Source organism: Pleurodeles waltl, chromosome 12 (genome assembly GCF_031143425.1).
Source record: "Pleurodeles waltl isolate 20211129_DDA chromosome 12, aPleWal1.hap1.20221129, whole genome shotgun sequence".
In the NCBI taxonomy this organism is placed as follows: domain Eukaryota; kingdom Metazoa; phylum Chordata; class Amphibia; order Caudata; family Salamandridae; genus Pleurodeles; species Pleurodeles waltl.
The window spans coordinates 672,551,169-672,568,887 of NC_090451.1; the positions used below are offsets into that span (position 1 = coordinate 672,551,169).

General features: G+C 43.9%; 1 protein-coding gene across 3 annotated transcripts in view; it reads left to right on the forward strand.

Moving 5' to 3' along the window:
• Window positions 1–15,877, forward strand: part of LOC138268695 (calpain-5-like) — a 48,748-nt gene extending 32,871 nt beyond the window's left edge. For all 3 annotated transcript variants that reach the window (XM_069218612.1, XM_069218611.1, XM_069218610.1), the window contains exons 9-13: window positions 2,479–2,601; window positions 6,133–6,329; window positions 8,627–8,748; window positions 11,914–12,050; window positions 14,232–15,877. In XM_069218612.1, coding sequence (XP_069074713.1) covers window positions 2,479–2,601; window positions 6,133–6,329; window positions 8,627–8,748; window positions 11,914–12,050; window positions 14,232–14,405 — 753 coding nt within the window. In that variant the 3' untranslated portion in view covers window positions 14,406–15,877. The remainder of the gene's footprint in view (window positions 1–2,478; window positions 2,602–6,132; window positions 6,330–8,626; window positions 8,749–11,913; window positions 12,051–14,231) is intronic.
• Window positions 15,878–17,719: the final 1,842 nt, after the last annotated feature.

Sequence of the window (17,719 nt, forward strand, 5' to 3'; positions counted from 1 at the left end):
GCCTGACCCTTCATTACTTTTGCAGAGCTGTATTGGTCTTTTGCAAAAGCCATTGGCAAAAGCAGTACATATGGAGCTTAGTGAAATCAAAAGGACCTGGCTAACACCAGACCTAAAGATAAGAAACCCTGCAGATCCAACCAACTACAGTATGCTAGCAAAGGTTAATCCACCAGCAAAAATGTCCTCAGGAATTCCGCTTGATAAATGGAATCATTGGAACACTGTAGGTGAAGTGTTGCACCCAGCTCCAGCCAGTTTCCCCAGAGAGAAGTCTATTCATCTCAGGTACATGGTGTGTTGGTGCTAGCCCTCATAGCAAGTAAGCCTCTCGCCTTAGGTGCAGCACCCTTGTACTGTGTTTACATTGCCTTCTCCAAAACCTCCAACATTACCCATTGCCCTCTGTTGCCCTCTGTTATTGGGAAGAAAATGCTGACATTTGAACTTCTGTCACCCTTCGTTAGTAAATTATGTCATCTTCATACTAACATAAGCTATAGTGTCAACAAGTCTTGCAAATTTTTCATAGTAATGAGACTGGATCCTAACATTAGGTCAATTTTCTAGGACAACAATATTTTTAAGCCTTCAAAAAATAAATTAGATTGTCGCAGTCGTTATATTAGTATGCTGCCATGAATTGATAAAAGGTAAACCTAATTATCGATTTTGGTTCCACTAACCTTTTTATCAGTATTACTTGAGACAACACATGTCTATGGATATCTTGACATCCAGTTTCAGTGCAAATATACGTAGGATAAATAATGATGGTTAAATTAAAAGCCTATTATTGGCAGATCTTGCTTGCTTTTATTATAAGTTTTCGAGCTCTTCTGTGTACTCTTTGTTTTGTGCATATGAGGAAAAAGCTCTTCTAAAATGACCTCTGGGTAGCTTTAGTTGAACTCATCTCAAGCTATCACGGACAAATTGGAAATTGGGGTGTAGGCAAAATTACTTCTGGTTTGGTCATCATCCGCTATAGAGACTTTCAGGCGAGAATTTTGTGGGACTTCCACCCATCGATTGCCTGACCTTGTCTCTGGGGTGGATATTTAAATTAAGTAGAGCAACACGTAACAGTATGTCTGCAAGGCTGTGGATGACTTGGGATCAACTCCAAATCAGAAGTATAAACACTACATTCATTTCTACTTTAAATTGCTTTGGTTGTTATTTATAACATATATTGACCCACTTTAAGTACAAATCAGTAAATATAGATCAGTTTAAAGCAAAAGTGAGGTGTAATGTGCACCACACAGCCGTCTTAGAAAATCTTGCTCTTCTTGCGAGAAGCAAGTTGTTTAATTGTTTTTACCTTAATATGGTAGTTGAGCTATTATTGGAAATTGTGATCACTCTTCAGAAATGAATGTGATTATGAGTAGTTCATCTGCTATTCTATGATATGACTAGTGTTTAGGAGAAGAAAATATCTGTCAAAAGATTAGACAGATTTTGTTGTTCTAGCACTGAAACATACGGACATATTCTCATGACCTGGCAACACTTTTTAATAGATGGGGAAATCCTGCTGAGCAAATTACCTGTGGAAGCTATAGACAGAAATATACAAGAATCATTCTTATCTATAAGGCATGGTTTGATTATGTTTTTCATACGTGCTGTTTGACTTTTTTGATATTTTTTTGTGTAATGCTAATAGTCTTAAATAGATTGCATGATTTCATATATGTTAGATTTTTTTATAAGGTACAGCAGTGGTCTGGAACCTTTTGAGAAAGGTGAGTCTTGTATACCACTTTCCAAGATATTCGTGTCTCTGATTTCTAAGCTTAATTTTAGCAGGTCAAGCTATGAATGACTCTGTGCTGGAGAAACGTTACTTAAATGCAACTACAGTTCTCCAGCATTGTTAACTTTAATAGAGTCACATGCAGACATCTACCCTCCCCTTTAGATGTATTTCCTTATTTCCACTTTTGTGCTATGAGAACCTGCGGACACGGTGCTCTATCAGGGAGTTGAGGTTTCTGATTTTTTTTTATTTTTTACTATCACTGCTTTATTCCATCATAGCACTGGGAGTTGTAGCTTGAGACGGGGAATAATTCAAGCATGTGAATGCATTAAAGATACCAAAGCTAGAGAGCATTTGTTAAATGGAAGAAATGTTCTATTTGGTGACTAGTAACTCCCATTGACCGTGTCGGACTAGCAGTAGCCCCTTTTAACCCCTAATAAAGGAATAAGGACTGTGGTTGGTGAGAAAATACAGAATGCGTATGGAGAAAAGGCTGCACTCACTATCCACACCCTTTTCAAATTAATAGAAATGTTATGGTCTAATCTCTGTCAGGCATTACCCCAATTCCCGCTTCACTGTGGAACAGTATGCATTTGCTGATATAACTTCGGAGTGGAGAGACCTATCCGTTCTCTCTTTAATATATACAGGCTGGGATGGATTCGGTAAAACTCAGAAGTACCTTTCTCTCTCTTTCTCAGTTTGCTTTTGATATCTCCTTGGAGCACGACTCCGCACTAATCTGTCTTCAGCAAGACGACAAGAGAGCCCAGCGGAAGTCTGGATCAGGTGGAAACCTGGCCATGGGCTTCGATCTCTTCCAAGTAAGTGATTATGGTAAATGGATGTGAGTATCTGTGATGGACATGTAGAAAGTAAATGCATATTTATTAGGGAAATAATGAAAAATTATGGTTTGTACTCCATTTAGTATAAAATGTCACCCAAAAACAACATAAGTCAATGGGCTACAACGATTCATACTTCTCCGGTCTCGAAATCTCCTTCTCTGGAGTGTTCCAGAATGTTGGTAATTATGAGATGGGAGTGGTGGTTCTTCAGGTGCCAAAGTTGGGAAATCTGAAAATGAAAGACGCTCTCTGGCCACTAGAAATCTGACTGGGTAGAGGCATTCCCGGATTGACATTTCTTTGATTTTCTTGGATCAAGTTTTCCTGAGAAGGCTTCAGGTTTTTTCCCAGATGGATATTCCAGCATGAGGCCATGTCTGCAGATGCAGTTGTTAGACCAACAATACTTTGTGGATATACACAGACCGACTTCTGAAGATCTTTTTGCAAAGCTCCCTTACTGCAATAGAAACGTTCATATATACTTTTAGAGCTCCTATGTCTTATCCTGCAAGAAATACAGAAACAGATGGCTTCTGTGCTAGGTTAGACACCCTCTGGCATTCCACTTTAGACCAGAGAAGACATAAGAATCACCAATGCTTAGGCTGGATTATCATAAAAGCCTTTTGGTGATGACATTCCTGGCCCTCCTGTACCTGGTTTCAATACCTGTCAACCTCAAGTTGTCTTTGTTGCCACATCCTTCTCTAACAAGGGTTCTTTGCATTATCATGAGCTTTACAAAGTGTGATGGAGCCATTGATCTTAGTTCAAAGATTAGGACCATGCTTGGGTGTGTATTTCTTTGGAATACCTAGGTTTTTCTGGTGGATAGCATGGAAAGTGACATGGCTTACATGTGGGTTGAGCCTGACTATTTTTCTTGTAGGATTGTCACAGCCTTTAAGACATGGCAACAGACGCACACACCGGCTCTCTGTGACTTACGCAATTGTTCCCTCCCTTTTATGTCTAATTAACAATGTCAGTCTAGAAAAGAGGACTCTATTTGATATCTGTTCCCTAGACCAGTTAAACTGATACAGGTGATATATGTTAAAAGTTTGGCAGAGTGGTGAAAGAGGTTTCTTACAAAAGTCATAGAAGGATTATAGTTCTCCAGCCAGTATTAGTTAGGATATAAGAGTTATTGCCACCGGTGTCTACAGGAGAACAGAATAAAGATAGATTGACCTAAAGACACAGTGCTGTGTTCTCTTCCAAATCGTGACAGTGTTTAGCATCACTGTGATGTCTTAATAGGAGATGAGGGAATGTCACTAGACATTCCCACATCTTCCAACATAGGTGATGGTAGGAAAGCTTTACAGTCTCTAGATTCATGTTTACTTAGAAAACAGAGCAAAACCTTACTGCAGTTCGATATCATCACTCTCACTGTTTTTATAGAGGTATGTGGATATTGTGGCGATGGAAGCAGTTGTGCATAACGGGCTGGTCTATCCACTGCCTAAGTCATTATCATCAACTTTATTTTTTTTTACTTGCATACGTTAGGTAAACATAAAAGCAGGTAAAACTGTACAACGAGAACATTTAAAAAATGCAATAATCTTACTATAATCTTTAAAATTGCATAAAATGTACTACAATGTTTTAATTATTCATGCTTCTCCTGGAATTCACAGCCAACTTCAACAAAGCACCTCTGCATTGGCATACTTCCTCAGGGCAAATTTGCATTGGACAAAATGATGTCTCCCGACAAGCGGGAAAACAGTATCGCATAGAATTTACAGGAAAAAAAATGAAATGGAGCAGGCTTTGTTTCAAAGAATGGTCACAAGGGCAGACTCCCAAAGATGCAGCATTAACCACCCAGTGGGAAACAGAGCAGATGGTGAACTGTACCTACCCTAAAGCGGAACAGGAGTGACCATTCCCACCTTCTGATTGTCCGTGTAGGATAGGGCTCGAGTCCAAAATTTGCTTTTAGAATGATATCTTTCAATGCTGAAGACTGGAGGCTTTCTTTTGCCGCTTCAGGCTCGGATAAATACAGATACTCCACAGCCGCTTTGTATTACACTGATGATGGAAGATGGTGAATACAATTATCTGTACGGCCATGGTATTTCAAAGAAGACTGGACATAGGCTACCCAGGGGATGTGCAACCTTTGTCTAACTGCAGGCGATGTTTAATGTTATCTCTGTTTAGTGACACCGCTGGGTTGGTCCATAGTTGGATCAATAATAGTTGGGGGCTAATGTGGTGCGGTCCTCAAGGTACAGTGGCCTAACTCACCATGGTAGATTTAATGTGCTCTTGATAGAGACAAATTCAGCTTGCACCCGAAAATGCAGTTCTTCTGTATCTACAAGGGGTTAACGTTTGCGTACCCACATACTCCTGCGCCATAACCGGTGATAGCGGCTCACTGGGGCTGCAGATTCAAATAAGCAGTGACAGGACCTTACACCCTATTAGCCAAGGAAGGCTCAGGAGCGCTCCTGGCACCCTAGAAAGCGTAACACTTGCTGAGATATGGGAGCCTCAGGTCCCCGAACTGTCAAATATTACACCCTGGTGTGGGAAGCTGTGCACATGCACACTACAAACACACCTGCCCCGTGCATACCATGGAGGAGATCCTATGTTTGTTGGCTCTGCAAGTCATAGAATGTACTTTACTAAAATTAGGTATTCTACTCCAACTTACCATAGGATCCACATTTGAGTTCACCAACCTACGCAGAGCAATGGGAGTACGTGCCATCAAAAACGCATCGTCTGCATACAGTAGGGCTGTGGTAGCCACATTGGCAATCTTAAGAAAGTCCTGAGTACTGCTCAATAAAAAGGGGCTTAAATTATTAATACATAAAATAAAGAGCCGTGGAGCCATCACACAACCTTGACGGATGTCACCCCCAGCTTAAAAACTTTAGTAAGTTCCCCATCTGTACCGAAATGGATCCTGGCACCCACATTTTCATGAAGTGCACGCAAAAAATTTACTAGGGCCACAAACGCAGCAGCATTCACCATAGTTGAGTGCGGTTCACACTGTCTGTCGAAAGCGGTGGATAGGTCCATGAATGATAGGTACGGTGGTCCATGCTCTGTAATAGTATATTTATCAATCATAAAATGGAGATTAAGGCACTGCTTCAATTTACCCAGCTGTTTTCTGATTTTATACTGACTAAAATGTAGTATGTTACTCACCTAAGTTCTTTCCCATATGCGATTAAAAATAACCTACCGATAATCTCTACCGTAGTATCAATCAGAGGAACAGGGCTGTAGCATCTTGGCTTTGACCTATTACTCTTTTTAAATACTGGAACAATAGCAGAAAGGACCTTGGTGAATTACCTGGAGTCATGTTGTTAAATCATTAGTAAGGAGAGGGGCCCAAAGCTCCATGTTATACAGATCTATCCACTGTCTAAGTCTTTCTTGTTCGATGTTGAGTGGACTTTGTGATGAGACTCTGGCGAGGGTGGTCTAATGGTGTGATGTCTGTCTCTCAAGGTGGAGCAAAACAGGAAGTACCGTATGCACACTGTCCAGAGTAAAGTGGCTAGCTCCACCTACATCAACTCCCGCAGCATCGTTCACCGAGCGGAACTGCAGCAGGGGAAGTATGTCATCGTACCGACCACCTTCCAGCCTGGGGTAACGGGAAACTTCCTGATTCGGCTCTTCACAGACAAGTCGTCTCACTTGAGGTAGAGTGCAACCAATCAGGATTTGTAAAGTGTGGCCAATCACCCGACAGATAGTATCCAAGTGCTTGCAGGTCCCAGAGAAAGCAGTGAAAAAGAAGGAAAAGCAAGAAGAAGGCACACAAAAAAACAGAGAGAAAAGCAAGGAGAGAGCAGTGAGAACAAAGTATAAGCAAGAAGCAGGGACACAAGAAACAGGGGGGGAAGGCAAGGAAAAGACAGGAGCAAGAGCCATGCAGCAGCACGGGGAGAGCTGGGCCTCAGACCTGTGTTGGGTATGTTGGGCAAGTGTTTAGAACGGGCTGTCCTTCACCATAAGGGACAAGCTGGAGCTGTATTTAGGTAAACAGTGTATTTCCCTGGGTGAAAAGCCCAGAACTCCAGTCTGACATCCTTGAGGATGAGGCACAGAACCTGTTCCCTTAGGTATATCTCTGTATGTACCTGTCAGCCAGGGCGCCTAGGTATGACCTTTTATACAGCTATAAGTCAGGATTCATGAGAATAACTAAATGGTAGCTATCAAAATCAACTCCTAGGCAAGGTTCCTTAAGTACCTGTCCGTCAGCACTCCTGGTTATTGTTCTTAATCCGGCTTTCAATCAGGGCTCCTAGGTATAGCCGTGTACATAACTCTCAGTCACCACTCCTGGTTTTTAAAAAATATATATATTTTGCCGACCGGGATGGACATGGCTGATCCCTTATGTTATGGGTGATAATAGGTTGGACATTTAATTCCAATAATATGGAAAGACAATCAATTTAAAGACCATGCAAATATAGGCCCTGAAGAAGTCCTTTTGTGTAGGACGAAACGTGTTGGCTGATTGCTCGTTTGTTCAAGAAAAAGCAATAATAAAAATTAAGTTTTTTAAAAGACAACATTATGTTACTGGACTTTACTGACTTTGCGCAGTGGTGCACTATCCATACCTTTTTGCATGTAATCCTTTCAGGATTGCCCCTGTGGTGGCAGGTGCCGTGATTTGTGCACAGGTATAGCCATAGATATTGGGCGACATTATAGTTCACAGTGTTTTAATGTTTATGGTAGTCCAAGACAGGTGCATTTGTAAGGTTTAACCCGCCACCAATTCAGTAGCAGTTTACCACTCCTGGTTTTGGTTGTTTATTCATCTATCAATCAGGACTCCTGCTGATGGCTCTGGATATAGTGGTTAGTTTGACTCTACGTGTAGCAGTGAGTCAGCATTCCTATGCACGTCTCTAAGTAGCTGGTAGCTAGTGTTTTATGTAGTTGCAACCAGGACACGTCGATATGGCCCTTTGTGTAGCTTTCGGTCAGGACTCCTAGATGTGACATTGCGTGCACTTGTTAGTCGGAGCTCCTAGATGTGGCACTGCACATACCTATTAGTCAGAGCTCCTAGGTGTGACACTGCACATACCTGTTAGTCAGAGCTCCTAGGTGTGGCGGAACATGCACTGCTTAATCAGGACCCCGGTGATCAGGAGTGCTTAATGTGGTGTTGCAGGCACCTGATAGAATTTCTAGATGTGGCAGAAACAGGCACCTGTTAATCAGGACTCCTGAGAGTGGCAATGTACGTGCCTCAAGGCTCCTAGGTGTTGCACTGCATGAACCTGTTAGCCCCGAGTCCTAGCTGTTCCAGTCGTCATGACTTATTGTTTCTACGTGTGCACCATTTTGTAGACTGTGGACTGGTGACAAGGGCGAAGGTCACCTGAAGCTGGGACTTTTAGGTTCTAGGTATGGGTGCACACTTTGAGGATTTGGAGTTAGCAGTCCTTGGTTTTAAGTATAGATCTGTTCTTTCAGGTTTAAGTGGGCAGTGAAATCTGCGACTTCTACTTCTGGGTGATATCTGTACTATAGGTGCGGGGATATTAGTCTGCATTAGTGGGTTCTATGTTGCAATCTAAATGTGTTAGTGGTTTATGGTAGAGCAGAGGAATTCATTAATACCCCGTTCTAGGTCTGCATCTGTCTCTGCAGGAGACAGAGGACCACTTTCATAGTGGAAGTCAGGAACCATCATTTCTAGGTGTAGATTTGCCCTCCTGAGGGATGGTTTCAGATAGGCGTTACTAGCAGCCAGAACCGTCTAGGTTCTAGGTATTCATATGGCTTGAGTCTTGTGCCTTTGGACTGGAGCTCAGGAAGTATGGAATCATCAGTCTAAGTTTGGGTCTGTCTTTAGAGGAGTACAGGACCTTTACAGTCGATAACCAGCATACTGTTCCCCTCCCTCGTGCATTGCATGCATTTGTTCCCCAAACAATAATGATCTCTGATGATGTTCTTCCTTCATCAGAGAAATGACCAAAGACCAGCCGACGCCATCTTTCTGGAAGCGGATCGTGGGGTACCCGGTCCTGGTCACCTCCATCAATGTGTACAGTGCTGCAGGGCTGGCACTGCCAGGCTCTGTCAAAGGTAAATATGGGACATTATCACTGAGCAGGGTGCACACAAACTCACCTACACAGCCTGCCTTCATGACCAGCTTCCTGCCAGGAAAGTGAAAAGAAACGATGGCAAAAACTTTACTGTGCTTTTGTTTTCAACAGCCCAGATCACAGAGTGGGTGTGGCTTCAACGTACATTTGTATATATTCTTTCTAAAATCTGTTGTTTTTCTCATTTTGTATGTTCTCAATGAATAAGCTAATGCTGTGTTGTGATGATAATAGTCATTAACCTGCCTCTAAATGCAATCCGGTGTGTTCTTCTTGGGAGAAGTCACTCTTACATTCTTAGCTAAAACCTAATACCAGGCACCTGTGCATAGGGAAGATTGCTCGTTTCTAAATGCAACAGCTGTTTTGTGAAAGATGGTGCTTGTTCATCTCCAGGTGCAATGATGATGGTTTGGCAAAAACTAATGACGCAGGACTAAACAATAATAAATGTTCCCTGAAATCAGCAGTGGAAGGGTACAACTCATCCAATCAATACATTGTGATACGGAAACACTCCTGGGCGAGACAAACAATGAAGAGGGATGACAGCCATCAGGTCACCAGCACAGAGCCTGAGAAGGACGATAAGGCATCTACTCATGATTAAAGGGCTGGCCCAAAGCCCACTAAGAATGTGCTATAGTATTGGAAACAAAAGATCTGCAACCAGGCAACTAAAGCAGTTTGTAGCGAGGCGAGAAAAAAAGGTAAATGAGGAGAGTCAGAGTTAGGATTAGAGAAAGCACTTGTTGGATGGATGGGATATGAAAAAGTCCCTAAATTAGGGTTCTAGTAAGTGATAGTTTGTAGGGTTAGGGATGGGCATAGGGAGAATGTCACGGTAAGGTCCGGAATGAGGTTTAGTAAGAAGTCCGACTCGGTAAGTGAAGGGGTAAATTTTAGGGTACTTCACAGCATGCGGGAAGCAACAAGCATTTGCAATGCAATGGGTCTCCCGTTTGCTCGAGTTAGAGCTATTAGCGTTGTAAATTCCTAACTAGACTTTTTTGACCCATAAATTGAAAATGAAAAGTAAAATGGTTGGTCAATCCAAAGCGCCACGGCCCCCGTGAGAGTTATTGGCTCCCTGCGTGAATCTCTAGAAGGGATCGCAGCTGGGATGAAAGGCAAACTGACACCGAAGGCAAGGTCATCACACGCTGTAACGGGAGGAAGCATGACGTAGTGTGATGGCCATCAGAAATGTTCACTTAGTGAAATCGCCTGGGAGGGAACTCAGCAGACAAAGGATGGACATTTCACAAAACGCACCAATAAAATGAAGCTTTTAAAACAAGCAGAACAAAGAGTGGGCATGGTTAAAAGCCCACAGAGCGATTACAGCAAGCCAGAGCGCCTGCGCCCTCGACCCTAAAAAGGAACTTCATGTTTAGTGGATAGGAGTACCTTTCAGAGGTCATGCTATTGGAACTAGAGCGCCAAACAACTCTCTGCTAATGTAACATTGGAGGTGGGAAACATGATTACAGGGAGTGGATGCTTGGTGTTACCTTAAGATATTGCATGTCCGGGTTTAAGAAATTACACAACGTGGGGGGACCACAGGTTTTGAAGGTTGGAGGCAGAGTGTCTCTGCATCTCAGGAGAAGGAATGTGAACTCTCTCACCTGCCCCGATGGGGTGAAGAGAGCGCGGTGGGTTGTGCCACAGTGGATGACTGATTCCTCATGTGGAGTGAGCGCCAGGGGACTATAGGTGGCCTGCATGCCGCAGTGGTCTCAGACCCCTCAACAGCAGGCCTCGGCCATACCTTATTCGAGACAGTGTGGAGGTGAGGGGTCACAGAATCCTGTTTGTCCCATCAGGTTTCTCAGATTGAAGGTTCTGACTGGCACCACAGATGTTCAGGTTGTCTGGTGGCCTGGTTTGACTGAGAAACAGCAACTCAGTACAATGGTATCTGAAGGAACCTTACTGGACACCTAGGAGGGACTGCTTAGTAGTTGTTAGCAAAGGTCACTTGTGCTTTGATACAAGACTGTGAGAAAACAACTTTGGGTCGCGAAGTACCTTTTAAGGTACCGTCTGAAGAATGAAAGTTACCTTACTGTACAAATGTGATGTGTCGTTGACTAAACAAATGGTCAATGATTTAGGGAATCATTGTGTACAAAGATGCGGCAAGATACCGCAACAAGACCATTTTGTTGAGCAGTTGGTGTGGAGACGCAGTACATAAACAAAGTCATTATTTTCATATAAGTCCACTTTTGCAGCAAGAGATCTTGCTGGCTTCGGGCCAGATTCTCAATGCTTTGTAGGAAAAACTCAGAAATATGCTACCGAATGAGTACTCCCAGGTCTTACACAATTCACAATGTATTTCAGGAGTATCTTTGGAAAGTTACTACAGTTGTAGTTTTCCGGGAGAACTTCACTGTTCAAAATGTAATGCAGGCTTTCCAGAAGTTACTCGCTACTGACTGAAACCTGTTTCTCTGTGGGGGAAATATATTTTTTCTGGTGTTGGAGCTCCTTCACCAAGCCTCGGGAAATTTGGGAGGGTGTCTCATTGCCGCCTGTGAAACTGACTCCTGCTCTTGACAAGAGCACATTTGCAGGTGCTTCAAGGGTGGAAAGCAGGCTGTAGGTTTCGCGTGGATACTCAATATCTTATAGGTGTGGGGGTGTTCATTCAATGTATGCATCAGTTTTTGCAGACACCGCCTCACTGGAACACGCTGGATCTACTCTCTGCACTAAATTTGCACTTGAGGGAGGAGTTTCCACGTTCACCGATTCATTCTGCCGGGCAAATGTGTGCCAGTCTTGATTCTATAAACAATGTATTTTTGTTTCCATAAATGAATTTATTAGCACAACTGAGCATCCAAATTTAACTTGCCTGTGTAGACTTCTTTGTGGCTCTGCAATACAAAAAGCCATATGACAGCAAAGCTAAAATTCCTGCCGTAGCTGGCACCTTGGATTGCATTGTAGCAAAGAGGCCAATGACCGAATGGGTATAGCTGCTTTATTTGCTTACATAGTAAGTGCCTGGCAGGCTGGTAAACCACCCCGAGCCAGTAACCAGGCTGCACCCGTTCTAAGTGTGTGTGTGTGAGGGGCTCTTGCCCTTCCGTGGTCTCAGCTAATGACTGCGTTCCTCCCTGCCCAGCTCCAGACGTCTACGCCAAGATCTCGTGTGAGGGGCAGAAGGTGAAGTCCCGGGTGCACCCAGCCTCCTCCAGCCCGGAGTTTGACCTGGGGGGCATCTTCTACCGTAAGAAACCCCAGAAACCGGTGAAGATCGAGGTAAGATGGAGCCCGGGGGGGGGGGGGGCACAGTGCAGGGAGGCGGCAGCTTGGGCGCGAGGCGAGGTGGCGAAGGCTGGTTGCAGAGTGGATGCACGTGGGGGCTGGGGGCCGGAAGTGAAATGACGTTTACAACCACAAATAAAGCTGCACTGGAGGCTAAACCAAAGAACTGAAAATTGCTGAGTCAGGAGTGGTTGCGTCTGCTGGAAACCCCATGAGTATGATGCTTACTCGGGGCTTTTCTCCTGCTACCCTCCATTCTAGCCTTTCTCCTCGGTGCCTCTTTCTGTGAATGGATGCTCATTCCTCTCTTCCCCCCTCTTTCTTTCCCGCTTTCCTTCCATCACTCTACTCTTTTTTTACTAGACTTCTTTCTTCTGTCCTTTTAACTGTATTGCTCTCTGTTTGCGCGCAAAGGCACCCCCAAATTCAATGCTGGAAAGCAAAGCCCAAACTGCAACCCTAACATGAACTGCAAGGCTACTGGGTGACTCAAGGGCGGAGTTCCCCGGTCCTGGGGTTTCCCTTTACGCCCACGTGCTTTCTGGGAATTGCAGTCCTGCTTCAATGTAGTTGATCCAATTGAACTAGCACACTTGAAAACAATTATCTTAGAAGGAAGAGCCGGGCCGGAACCACTGCGTCCCTCAGTCATATGGAGTCATTGGATTTCCTTCCCTAGCAGCTGTCTGGTGCCCGTGTCCATTTTGAAAGTCCGGAGCCTGGTTTTGATGGGTGATGTTGAAGTGTCCTACATGGACCCATAAGCTTCTTGGCAGTGTGGAGAAAACAGCAGGCCCCCCCCCTAAAATGGCTACTGTGGGTACATCAGTACTTTTCCCTTGAAACCCGAGGTATTTGTTTTTCCTACAAACTGTCTGCAGTGCTTTATTCCGCAGTGTTAGACCTCAATGGGAGGAGATAGAAGTATTGAGTATGCACCCCTCGGAGGCCCACAAGACAGAGCACATGTGACCATAGAGGCGTGGAAACTCTTCTCTGGTGCCAACATCTGGTGTGCCCTTGAGAGAGGGAGATGTTCAACCAACAAAATGTAATTTACCATGGTGCTCCAAAAACCCTTTCACTCAGGCTGTTTGTCCACTCTCATGGCTTGGACTGTAAGGCCTATATTTATACTTTTTTAGCGCTGCATTTGCACAGATTTTTTACGCAAACGCGGCACAAACTTACAAAATACAATTGTAATTTGTAAATTTGCGCCACTTTTGCGTAAAAAAAATTACGCAAATGCGGCGCTAAAAAAGTATAAATATGGGCCTAAGTCCCTTAACGTGTCTCTCAATCCCCCGCTTTGGAAGTTTCTGCTTGCCCTTGTAATTGGAAGCACAGTTGGTTTATGTTTCGTAATCGAGGGCAGGGCGGATGGCGAGGTAGTTCTGAGGCACCGCTGCCATTCATGGTCCCATCTATGCTTCCACAGGACATCCCTGGTTCTGTCCTCTCAATTCTTTTAGGGTTGGCCTAGAGATAGCATGAGCTTTCACGCCAGCCTCTTCCAACCAAAAAATCATAAGTATTGGTGCCTAGAGGGGTCTTTGGTCATCTCTCTTCATCTATCGGTCTGCTTAAGTGTCACTCACATTTTGTTTATACGCACAATGACGTACAGTATGGAATAATTGTTTACTACACTAGGACACCATGATGTATACCCACCCTAAAAAGAACTGCACTTCAGAGCCAGGGATCGTGGACCAATACTTCACCTCCCAATGCCCTTTTTCTTTCCATGTTTTATCCTCTTCTCGTTTGTAGTTAACTTTGTGTGTTTGACTTTTTCACGTTTACATTTTTTATTGAAAGCTTGTGCCTGCCACATTTATTTGGTGGCATGTTTCTTTTTCTCCTCATAAATGATTTATTTTGCTTTTACGTAATGCTTGTAATAACAAAACACATTAGCCATTGCCCCTGCTTGCCAGACCTATTGTCTTTGCCACTGCTTGTCTGGTACTGTGTTCTCTCTCTTGCCTATGTTGCATTTTTCTAAGATTTTGATGGGCCTCAACAGTTCTTTGTTTTAGCTTTCCTATGTTCATTCTCTTTAGGTTTGTGATGTGCCTTACTGGTGTTTTGTTCTTTCTAGACTATGTTGCCTGTGTGTTCTGTTGCTTTTGCTCTACTCCTTGTATTAACTTCTGGCTCTGGTTTCAGATCTGGGTAAAAGGCTTTCTTCGCGACACCCTCTTGGGCTCCACCAAGGTGATGGCTGATCCCGAAGCGATGGATAAGAGTGAGGTGCTCCGTTTAGACCCTGCGGTGCCAGGAGCTTCTGCTGGTTCCATCGCCGTCCGCACTTCCTCCAGTCGAGAACTCGCCGCTCTCTGATACCTGCCCAGGTGAACACCTCTCCTCATGGCCAAGTCACTGTGGATGCCAAACATTGGAATCTCAGAACATCTCTTTGGCATTAATGACCAATAACAATGGTGAATTGACAAGTCAACCATGCCTTACTCAGAGGCGAAGGAAACTTTTAACTTTGTTTACATTGAACAATCAAAGACATCACCTGTGCTGGACACTGGCAACCCCAATTGTTCCGCTGCGGACTCAGGACAACAGCACACCTCACGCGGGAAGTTGAATCAGTGTCATAGTTGTAAGGTTTGCGGTCCAAAAAACTCGGCCTTACCAGGACATTTACCCTAATATTAGCTAAGGTCATGCTGAGCTGAACTGGTAGTGTGTACCTTCAGTTGAACCCCAGAGCTCCTGTAGACATTAACACTGTTGGAACACAGAGACCCAACACAACAAAAAACAGAACATTTGCCTAAACTTTACCATCCTTTGTGCTGCCAGTGAGGTCTCAGCAGTACCTTCAAACCTTCACTACACTTGGAGGGCAGGGTGGCTCTAGTGAATGCCGACACCTGACCGCGAGGACAAGTTTCATTAGTGATCATCTGTCAATGCTTACAGACATTATCTGCTGAATGCAATTTTTTTCTGGAGGGCTGAATGGACACGCGCTCTTGTTCGTGGTAGGGAAGGTAGAGTGCACCATAAAGTGATTTTTATTTTTTCTGGAGAGACATAAAGAGAAAGGGCGGTGGAAACAGTAGATAGTAACATGTCGGCAGGTTTACTTTCTTCTCCTGCCCTTTGTTCTTGATCTGTCCTTTTTATTCAAATCTACCTTCCTGAATCTTCCAGCAAGCAGGGACTCCTCCAGCATGATACATTTCACTTCCTCATTGCTGATTGTTTCTGATGGGTGGTTCATCGAAGAGAGGCCAACCATTGTCAAAGCCAAAAATTGCCTAAAAAAGGCTGTCTCTTCTGCATTGCTGACTCCTTCAAGAAAGATGCTTTGCTTTTTAATCAAAGGCCTTGTAGATAGACGGCAGTTGTGTAAGTCTCCCTTGGAATGTGAAGAAACTAGCTGGTTGCCAACCTTGTGACAGATTGGTTAAACATCTGGGAAGGTACTAAACTGAAGGTCATGTGGAATGGCTGAAGGATGCACGGTGCTCAGAACATGGTATTCGCACTGGAGCATGACTTTCAAGGAATTTGTGATTTTCAAGAAGAGAGGGATGTTGTCCTGAATCACAGGGAGTCAACTTGGACCTTCTGCGCCAACGATCTGAAATGCATTTTTATATCATGAATAATTTCTGCATGTAGATCACCCAATTGTTGTAGACACCCAAGTTTACATCGTCGTTCCATGTTCAAACTAAAGAGCTAAGCTCTTTCTGTTTAACTTTCGAAATGTCCTGGCGAAATTAGTAAGATCCAATTGTTTTTTTTTTATATATCACAATAAAGTTTTTAACAATGATCTTAATTAAGCAAAAGGCCTCTGTGTGTTTTCTGTTTGTCTCCTGTGCATTCGAGGATGTTGAAATGAAATTCGACCAGACTTTGCTAATAGAGGCATTGGCTCTAGGCTAGACATTTCAGGCGCCAAAATTACTTTTTAGGAACCACCAATTTGAGATGAATGGAAATTAAAATAGAACTACACAAGCATAATGACCAGATTCTGGAGGGGCAGGAGACTGTTCCACTGTCCCTTGTTGATTTCCCGGCTCCACACCAAACAGGTGTGAAACTTGTCCCAGCCGCCAGATCCTTAGGAATCCACACCTTCAGGGTTTTCTACTGGTCTCGGAAAGGGTAAGTTCCTTCCCAATGCAATAGACTCTTCCTGGTTAGAAACATCTGGACATTGACATGGCCAGTGCTTCTCTGGTACCATCTGGTCTAGTTGCAAACTTTGCTAACATGCTGTTATGCTTTCTGGTTATGAACTATTTAAGAAAGGACTGAGGTGGTTCTTTAAGGCCACCTGCAGTGTTATCAGTGCAGCTCCTGTCACTGGAGGTCAGTCAGGTCAGGATATGTTAGTAGAGGTTTGCCTAGCTCTGTATTGCAGCTATTATGGCCTTGAGGTGCTTGGGTGTATGGTGGCTGTATTTTTACAGCGCCTCATACTCCTGACGAGGTGCTGACACGTATTTGGGGGTGGATTTCATGCTAGTTCATGGAAGTGCTGTGGATGGGATGGTTTGGGGAGTGTTTTGATGCTGTGTGTGAGGACCAGAGTTGTGCTCATATCCTGTTTTGTCACTGAGCTTACTTGTGAAGTTGAATTAAAACGGAGCGAGGGATGGGTCGCTTAAGCATTAGATTAATACATGAATGGCTACAGAAGCTAAGTTCAGGGTGTCGTGAACCCCCTGCTTTAGCAGCTAAAGAGGGTGTATAGTTCCTGGTGGGCCTTTTCTGTCTCCAGCTCGCAGACAGAGGCTGATAAATAACGTGAAAGGGTGGGTGGGTGGATGGGTTGTTGACTGAGTGGGTGAAAAGACTGATGGATCATCCATCCATAAGTGTGAGTGTGAGAAGCGTGCATGGGTGAGAGGGTGGATGGATGAATAAATAGTGAAAAGATGGTTGTAAGCATGGATGAGTGGAAGAATGGATGAGGAAATGGCACGTGGATGGATGAAAAGGTGAATGGCTGGATGAGTGAAAGAGTGGATGGATGATGAAAAGGGATGGATGGATTAGTGAAAGGATGGATTTGATTTGTATTTGGTGGAGTGAAAGGGTGGATATGTGGATGGAATGGAAGGGTTAGAAAAAAGGATGGATAGAGGGATGAGTGAAAGTGGGGTGGATGGTGAGAGAATGGATGGGTGCATAGATGAATGGAATGAGTGAGAGGATGGATGAGTGAAAGGGAGAATGTAGAGACGGATGGGGTAAAAGGATGGATGGATGGAGTGAAACGGTGGATAAATGGATAAGCAAAAGACTGGATGGATGAAAGGGAAGATGAATGATGAGTGAAAGAATGGATGAGTGAAAGGTCGGGTGGATGGATAAAAGGATTGGTGGAAGAATGAAAGAATGGATTGATGAGTGGAGGAGAGGGTGGGTGGGTGAAGAGGTGAGTGAAAACATGGATGAGTGAGTGGACGATGAGTGAAATGGTAAATGGGTGGATGGAGGAGTGGTTTAGTGTAGAAGGGTGACAAAGGATGGGTGAGTAAAAGAGATGATGGATGGCTGGACTGAAAGGAATGGCAGAAGGATGAATGAGTGAAGGGTGAACGGAGAGATAGATGATGGATTCTTGGGTTTGGGGATGGATGCATAGGTTTGATATGGATGGGCAGCAGGTG